This window comes from Colobus angolensis, unplaced genomic scaffold, assembly GCF_000951035.1.
Source record: "Colobus angolensis palliatus isolate OR3802 unplaced genomic scaffold, Cang.pa_1.0 Scaffold108, whole genome shotgun sequence".
Lineage (NCBI taxonomy): Eukaryota > Metazoa > Chordata > Mammalia > Primates > Cercopithecidae > Colobus > Colobus angolensis.
Window position 1 is genome coordinate 6,258,021 of NW_012111808.1, and position 9,290 is coordinate 6,267,310.

At 45.7% G+C, this 9,290-nt stretch overlaps 1 protein-coding gene across 1 annotated transcript; it reads right to left on the reverse strand.

Moving 5' to 3' along the window:
- Nucleotides 1-261: 261 nt before the first annotated feature.
- On the reverse strand, nt 262-717 carry LOC105516942 (60S ribosomal protein L30-like). The gene has a single exon (XM_011949293.1). It carries the CDS (start codon nt 646-648, stop codon nt 301-303), a length of 348 nt encoding a protein of 115 aa, XP_011804683.1. The 5' UTR covers nt 649-717; the 3' UTR covers nt 262-300.
- Between the last annotated feature and the right edge of the window lie 8,573 nt (nt 718-9,290).

The window sequence follows — 9,290 nt, forward strand, 5'->3', positions numbered from 1 at the left end:
AGAGATGACTTGACCAATCCAGCAGAGATCCATGGCAACACAGAGGCCCCTCAATGCCGGGGGTCACAATTTTTTTTTTTTTTTTTGAGACAGAGCCTTGCTCTGTCGTCCAGGCTGGAGTGCAGTGGCGCAATCTCAGCTCACTGCAACATCCACCTCCTGGGTTCAAGTGATTCTCCTGCCTCAGCCTCCTGAGTAGCTGGGATGACAGGTGTGTGCCACCACACCCAGCTAATTTTTGTTTTTGTTTTTGTTTTTTTTAAAACAAGCAAATTTTATTAAAGGAAAATTTTGCATGGTTTACTTTTCACCAGTCTGTTCTGGCATGCTTCTGATGATGTCAGAGTCACCTGGATCAATGATAGCCAGTGTGCACACTCTGTAGTATTTTCCGCATGCTGTGCCCAGTTCATTATTATTTCCACTGTAGTGATGGACACCAGTTTTAGCCAACATTGCATAGTACTCGATTTCAGATTTCCTCAAAGCTGGGCAGTTGTTAGCGAGAATGACCACTTTCGCTTTGCCTTGTCTGATCATCTTCAGAGTCTGCTTGTACCCCAGGACGTACTTCCCACTTTTCATAACGAGTTGGAGCCTAGAGTTGATCAACTCCAGCGACTTTTTCGTCTTCTTTGCGGCCACCATCTTCCTGCCTCAGGTGCGGGACGGCCCCCAAGCAAGAGCAGCCGCTAAGATGGCCGGGGAGCGAGAAAGCTAATTTTTGTATTTTTAGTAGAGACGGAGTTTCGTCATATTGGCCAGGCTGGTCGCAAACTCCTGGGCTCAGGTGATCTGCCAGCCTCAGCCTGTAAAAGTGCTGGGATTACAGGCGTGAGCCACCATGCCAAGCCAAGAATACATTTTCTAAATCACAGGCAAAACTGGTTAATGTCCTAATGGGCAATACAACGATAACCTTCCAAGTTACCTTGGATACTCTTGGAAATCTACTAGTTAACATGTAACTTGAGAGAATCTGAGCTTTGTCATTAGTAAATAGGAAGAAAACAAAAGTGTATCTCCCAGTATTAAATAATCCTTGGATGGACTCTGGGCTAGCTATGCTCCAGTATGATATTGAAATCTCCCAGTATTAAATAATCCTTGGGTGGGCTCTGGGCTAGCTATGCTCCAGTATGATATTGAAAGACATGCAGGAGTCCTTTCAAGGTTTTGGATAATTTTTCTTCTCTGGGTCAATCACCCCGTTTCATAAGAGGAAATACAAGTCTGGAGAGATTACTTGTCTGAGATCACACAGGTGGTAGGAGCTGAGCTAGAACATGAAACTAAGTCAATGTGGCTATAGCTTATACTTCTCCAAATGCATACCAAAGGGTTAAAGATCCACAGCCAGTGGAGTTAGCAGAGAACACGTCTCACTTGTGTGTGCACGTGGGAATCCAGGGGATATGATTTTTTTTTTAACCAGGGGATAAAAAATTGCTTTTTGTTTTTTTTTGGAGACAGGGTCTTGCTCTGTCACCCAGGCTGGAGTACAGTGGTGTAATCATGGCTTGCTGCAGCCTAGACTTCTGGGGCTGAAGCAATCCTCCCACCTCAGCCTCCTGAGTAGCTGGTACTACAGGCATGCACCACCATGCCCAGCTAATTTTTTTATTTCTTGTGGAGATGGCATCTCAATATGTTGCCCAGGCTTGTCCCAAACTCTTGGGCTCTAGCCATTCTCCCACCTCAACCTCCAAAAAGCTGGGATTACAGGTGTAAGCCACCACGCCTGGCTGACAAATCCTTATTGATTGTCGTGAAAGTCCAGTGGCCTAGCTAGACGACCTAGTACCACTGGTGAGAAACAAACAACAGTGAAGAAGCATATAACTAGTTGATCTTAGGTGTCATTTAGCAAAAGAGTTAAATGACTGTATGTTTTATTTTATTGGCTAGATTATAATTTTGAGGCCAGATGTTTGAGACCAGATATTTGAAATTCACAGACTTACCCAGTATGTATTTGTTGAGTACTGTCTGTGGCTGATTACATTTTCTCTTTTTTTTTTTTTTAAACCGAGTTTCACTCTTCTTGCCCAGGCTGGAGTGCAGTGGCACAATCTTGGCTCAGCACAACCTCTGCTGCCTAGGTTCAAGCGATTCTCCTGCCTCAGCCTCCCAAGTAGCTGGGATTACAGGAATGTGCCACCACACCCAGCTAATTTTGTAGTTTTAGTAGAGACAGGATTTCCCCATATTGGTCAGGCTGGTCTCGAACTCCCGACCTCAGGTGATCTGCCCACCTTGGCCTCCCAAAGTGCTGGGATTACAGGTGTGAGCCACCTCACCTGGCAGATTACATATTTTAAAGGTAGCCACAACTATATATTTATCCCACCTCACATGCCCTTCCTACAATGGGAATGACACCCTTTCCAGGGAAAGGAAACTCGGGTTCCCCCACTGCCTGTATCTGAGCAGTGGCTGCTCTAAGGGAACACAGCAGAAGTGATGCAGTGATGCTCCCTGATTTCTGAGGCTGGGTAGTAATAATGAGGCAGGAGAATCGGGTCTGGAGGAAGGGAACCTATCGCAGATTCTCGCTGACTTCCTAGAACTAAATCAAAAGGAAAACCCCAACTTTCCACACCTAAGTAATGAAAGGACAGGCTACTCCCTTTGCAAACCCTGCCCCCTTTTTTTCTGTGTGGCAGATAGAAAATCAAAAGTATCTCTCCTTTCTGCAACCAATCAGACTGACTGTGGGCCACTACTTCATTTACATAGGGCGTAACCAAGGAACCAATGGGAAACCTCTAAAGGGTATTTAAACCCCAGAAAATTCTGTAAAGGAGCTCTTGAGCCCCTATGCTCAGCCGGCTCCCATATTGTGGAGTGTACTTTTGTTTTCAATTGCTTTTGTTGCTTCATTGTTTCCTTGCTTTGTTTTTGCGTTTTGTCTAATTCTTTGTTCAAAATGCCAAGAACCTGGACACCCTGCACCAGTAATAAAACAGTTACAGTATCACCTGGTTCTCTATCTTTTCCCCTCTCAAGATGCTTGCCCTTTCAACCAAACTACCACATTGTGAGGAAGCCCAGGCTACTTGGAGAGACTCTGTGTGGATGCTCTGACCAATGGCCCTGGGCCCCCAGCCAGCAGCTCCATGTGGTGAACCCCAGACATGGGAGTGAACAGGGCTTCAGATGATTTCAGCTCACACTCTCCAAGTCTTCCCACGGAGGCCCAGACATCGTGGAGCAGAGGTCAGTTACCCCTGCTGTACCCTCTCTGAATTCCTAACCCACAGAAACCAAGAGAGATAATAAATGACTTTTGTTTTGTTTTAAGCTACAATGTTTTAGAGTCACTTCTTACGCAGTAATAGATAATTAATACACTAACTATGTTCTTGGCAGGTTGGCATTGCTGGTTTAACTTTTCATCCACAGTTCAAATGTAAGCGTCACGAGGATTTTTATTTCCAACTTCGCCAAGCCACGAATTTGACCCTTGCCAGGAGCAGGGGCTCACGTCTGGTAATCCCAGAACTTTGGCAGGCTGAGGCATGAGGATAGTTTGAGCTCAGGAGTTCAAGACTAGCCTGGGCAACATAGCAAGTCCCCTACCTACAAAAAAAAAAAAATTAGCCTGGCCTGGTGGCATGTGCCTATAATCCCAGCTACTTGGGAGGCTGAGGTGGGTGGTTTGTTTGAGCCAGGAAGCTGTGTTCATGCCACTGCACTCCAGCCTCAGTGACAAAGAGAGACCTTGTCCAGAAAACAACAACAACTCTGCTAAATGACATTTCAGCAACTGTTCAAGCCAACGCATAATGATATTTTATAGGGAACTGCTTTGCTAGAGGGGAGATGTGCACACGTGTAGCATTATGAAGGTCTCCAGAGGTATCCCTTTAAGCTCGCAACGGCCAACTGTGCTTCTTTATATTTTTCCCAAGGCTTTGAGCTCAGAAGTTCCCAGCCTGTGACGTATGACAGTTTCCCAAGTCTTCTGCCAAAGAATCTCAGTTCAGGAGAAAAATAAACTCAAGAGTCCTCTGATTAAACCAGTCTTTTTCTTTTTCTTTTTTTTTTTTTTTTTCGAGACGGTGTCTCCCTCACTGCAGCTTGCTCACTGCAAGCTCTGCCTCCTGGGTTCACGCCATTCTCCTACCTCAGCCTCCCAAGTAGCTGGGACTACTGGCACCTGCCACCTGCCACCACACCTGGCTAATTTTTTTGTATTTTTAGTGGAGACGGGGTTTCACCATGTTAGCCAGAATGGTCTTGATCTCCTGACCTCGTGACCTGCCCGCCTTGGCCTCCCAAAGTGCTGGGACTACAGGCGTGAGCCACTGTGCCCGGCCTTAAATCAGTGTTTATTGCAGTCTGACTCGGAGTTTTTGGCCTTAGTGGCAAAGAAGGTGATTAAGTAGTTTTCCCAGGAATAGGCCTAATTCAGCTCAAGTGGACTTTCAGGAATATTCTGTTTAAGAGCATGAGCACATAATACTACAAAGAGCTGCTTTTTTTTTTTTTTTTTTTATTGAGATGGGCATCTCACTATGTTGCCCAGGCTGGCCTCAAACTCCTGGGCTCAAGAGATTTTCTGAGTAGCTGGGAGTACAGGCATGCACCACTGCACGTGGCCCTAATCCCATTTTACTTATCCATGTGTTTATTTACTGTCTCCCCCGCTAGGATGTTGTATTAGACTGTTTTCACGCTGCTGATAAAGGCATACCTGAGACTGGGCAATTTACAAAACAAAGAGGTTTAATGGACTTACAGTTCCACGTGGCTGGGGAATCATGATGGAAGGCAAGGAGGAGCAAGTCACGCCTTACATGGATGACAGCAGGAAAAGAGACAGAGCTTGTGCAGGGGAACTCCTCTTTATAAAACCATCAGATCCCATGAGACTTATTCACTATCACAAGAACAGCAGAAGACTTGCCCGCATGATTCAATTACCTCTCACCAGGTCCCTCCACAACACATGGGAAATCAAGATGAGATTAGGGTGGGGACACAGCCAAACCATATCAGATGTGAACTCCATGCCAGCAGGAACCTCTGTTTTTTCACTTATATATCTCTGGTGCCAAGAGGCTATCAAAGAGTAAGGGCTGAATAAATAAATGATCCATTTTCACATACTTTTAGGTCATTGCGTAAACATGCTACTGCTACTACTACTACTAATAATATCAATAATACCAACCTGGTCAACATAGCAAGACCTCGCCCCTACGAAAAAATAAAAAACATTAGCCAGGTGTAGTGGCGCATGCCTGTGGTCCCAGTTATGTGGGAGGCTGAGGTGAGAGGATTGCTTGAGTCCAGGAGGTTGAGGCTACAGTGAGCTGTGATTACACCACTGTACTCCAGCCTGCATGACAGAGCATGACCCTGTCTCAAAATTAATAATATCAACAGTAACAGCTGTTTCATATGGGATCAAAAGTATGATTTCATGAATCACACAGCTTATTGCCATACACATAAGTTTTTTTCTTTATCAAAATGCTAAACAGGGAAGAATAAAAATCTCATGGAGGCCAGATGCAGCTCACGCCTGTAATCCCAGCACTTTAGGAGGCTGAGGCCGGCAGATCACCTGAGGTCAGGAGTTCGAGACCAGCCTGGCCAACATGGTGAAACCCTATCTCTACTAAAAACACAAAAATTAGCCAGGCATGGTGGCGGGCACCTGTAATCCCAACTACTCAGGAGGCTGAGGGAGGAGAATCGCTTGAACCTGTGCAGTGAGCCAAGATCACAATATTGCACTCCAGCCTGGGTAACAAGAGTGAGACTCTGTCTTAAAAAAAAAAAAAAAAAAAAAAAAAAAGCCGGGCGCGGTGGCTCAAGCCTGTAATCCCAGCACTTTGGGAGGCTGAGACGGGCAGATCACAAGGTCAGGAGATCGAGACCATCCTGGCTAACGGTGAAACTCCATCTCTATTAAAAATACCAAAAAAACTAGCTGGGCGAGGTGGCGGGCGCCTGTAGTCCCAGCTACTCGGGAGGCTGAGGCAGGAGAATGGCGTAAACCCGGGAGGCGGAGCTTGCAGTGAGCTGAGATCCGGCCACTGCACTCCAGCCCCAGCAACAGAGCAAGACTCCGTCTCAAAAAAAAAAAAAAAAAAAAAAAAAATTACACTTGGTAGACGAAGTACATTAGTCACATAGTGAGTAAGCTCTAAGTTTGAGTCCAATTGTTAAAATGGAGTTACCCAATTAGGATAGAGGCAGTCCTCTGTAGATGCAAAGTCTAATCAATTTTGAGGTACAACTTTCTAGGAGAGGTTCTAGGAAGAGATGACTTGACCAATCCAGCAGAGATCCATGGCAACACAGAGGCCCCTCAATGCCGGGGGTCACAATTTTTTTTTTTTTTTTTGAGACAGAGTCTCTCTCTTATCCCTAGGCTGGAGTACAATGGCACGATCTCGGCTCACTGCAACCTCCGCCTCCCGGGGTTCAAGTGATTCTCCTGCCTCAGCCTCCTGAGTAGCTGGGATTACAGGCGCCTGCCACCATGCCCAGCTAATTTTTGTATTTTTAGTTGAGACAGGGTTTCACCATGTTGGCCAGACTGATCTCGAACTCCTGACCTCAGGTTTTCTGCCTGCCTCGGCCTCCCAAAGTGCTGGGATTACAGGCATGAGTCACCTCGACTGGCCACATTTGATACTTTCAATGTTCCATCTGCCCAGCAGAAAAAGGGGAGGGGTTTGCAAAGGGAGTAGCCTCTGGTCTTTTTGTTACTTAGGTGTGGAAAGTTGGGGTTTTCCTTTTGATTGAGTTGTACGCAGTCAGCATTAACTGGCCTTGGGTTCCCTACCTCCAGACCCTATTCTCCTGCCTCAGGACCAGGCAACTAGAAGCCACTGCTATAGACCCAAACCCTCTGGAATTATTTAAGATATCCAGCCCTAAGCTGTTGACTCTGCCCTGCCTGGCTTTCCCAAGGAAACCCCAGTACAGGCTCTGGCCTCGGCTTTCCCCTCACTCCCACTTTCATCTTCTGACCAAAACCTGGAGCTTCTCCTGTGGCCTTGTGTGGCAGGGTATGCCCCCTTCTCTCAGGAAATCTCTTAGATAAAAGCCATCATTCAATGACACTGGCCTCTCTGTGCCATCACTCAACCATTTCCGCAAATTCTAATTACACAGGTACAAATGTCAAAACATGGGACACCCTGAGTTAATTAGGGGAGAAACTGATTTAGGAGGCTTCCTGCAGAACTGAGCTGATGGTTTCCGAAACTCCTCTTTTATTCTATCGCAGTAATACCTTCATAGTCACATGCACTCATTTATCTGTTTCAGCTCAACTTGGAACCTGCAAACTCTAAAACAAGATATTAAAATCAGTTTTTTACATGCAAAATTATACCCATCAAAGTATTTCCTACTATATTTCTTGCCTTATTCAACATCTTGTTGATTGACTCATGTAACTGCCAAAACCCAGAGTATTTCAGGAGCAGAGATTTCTTAGTTTCCAGCAATATTTTTCTCCTTGTTCCCAGTAATAAAATTTTAGTGGAGGCCGGGCACGGTGGTTCACACCTGTAATCCCAGCACTTTGGGAGGCCGAGGAAGGCAGATCACTTTAGATCAGGCGTTCGAGACCAGCCTGGCCAACATGGCGAAACGCCATCTCTGCTAAAAATACAAAAAATCAACTGGGCATGGTGGCGCATACTTGTAATCCCAGTTACTCTGGAGGCAGAGGCAGGTGAATCACTTGAACCCAGGAAAGGCAGAGGTTGCAGTGAGCCGAGATCACACCACTGCACTGCAGCCCGGGCAACAGAGTGAAACACCATCTCAAAAGGAAAAAAAAAAAATTTATTGGAGCACACGGGCACCCAGAGTAAACATTATATTCGCTGACTTCCCTGGCAGCCATGTGTGGCCATATGGCTGAGTTCTGACCAATAGGATGGATGGGTGCAAAGTCCAAGTGGCTCACAACCCATCTCTTCTCTCTTCCTCTTTGTCCCTTCTTGCATCATGGATGCTGGGAATGCTGAGGCTACCACATTGGACCATAAGGACTGGTTCCTGAAAACTTCTGGGAGCAGACTGCTTATGCTTCAATTTGTCATCTTGTTAAACAACTGTTAGCTGGGGTTTTCTGCCACTCGCAGAAAAGCCAAATCATTACTAATTCAGTGGCAAATGGTGTAAGTGAAGCAAGCACTCAAGGAGGTGGCAGTGAGTGACAAAATTAATAACCACATGGCTTAGCTGAGATAGCATCCTAAGGACAAGAAAAGCAATAGTAATAATGGCTTGCTTTTTATAGTGCTTTATAATTTCAACATACTTTCAAACGCTTTTTCTCTTTTGATCCTCATAATAACCTCCTTGGCCAGAGAAATAACAGGACTTCGGTGCTCTTCTCCAAGCTGAAAGCCATCATCTCCGGCCCTGAGGATACAGCTTTTTCTGCCATAACTCACTGTCTCCACTGGCTCAATTAGCCAATTAGTGGCATGGTAGAGGGCTGAGATGTTACTTCTTAGTTTCCAATGAAATTCTCAAGTTGGTTTCAATTCTCCTTATAATGATGATAAAGTCAAAGCTCAAAGGAACTGAATGATGGCCCCTTAAAATTTACATTTTGAAGCCCTAACTCCCAAAGTGACTGTATTTGGCGATTGGCTCTCTTTAAAGAGGTAATTATGGTTAAATGAGGTTATAAGGTGAGGCTTACGGCAATAAGACCAGTGTGCTGAAAAAAAGGGGAAGAGGCTGGCCGCAGTGCCTCATGCCTGTAATCTTAGCACTTTGGGAATCCAAGGCAGGGAGGGGTTTGAGACCAGCCAGGGCAAAATTGTGAAACCCTGTCTCTACAAAAAATTTAAAAATTAGTGGCGGGGAGGTTTCAGGCATGGTGGCTCACGCCTGTAATCCCAGAACTTTGAGACGCCAAGACGGGTGGATCACCTGAGGTCAGGAGTTCGAGACCAACATGGTAAAACCCCGTCTCCACTAAAAATACAAAAATAAGTGGGGCGTAGTGGCACACACTTGTAATCCCAGCTACTTGGAAGGCTAAGGCGGGAGGATTGCTTGAGTCCAGGAGTTTGAGGTTACAGTGAGCAATGATTAGGCCACAACAGTTTAGCCTGGCAACAGAGTGAGACACCATCTATAAAAAAGGATAATAAAATTTTGAAAATCACCAGATGCGGTGGCTCACGCCTGTAATCCCAGCACTTTCGGAGGCCGAGACGGGCGGATCACGAGGTCAGGAGATCGAGACCATCCTGGCTAACACGGTGAAACCCCCGTCTCTACTAAAAATACAAAAA

What these genes read in the sequence shown, in the direction of transcription:
- LOC105516942 (XM_011949293.1), bottom strand. Translation starts at nt 648, where the DNA reads ATGGTGGCCGCAAAGAAGACGAAAAAGTCGCTGGAGTTGATCAACTCT.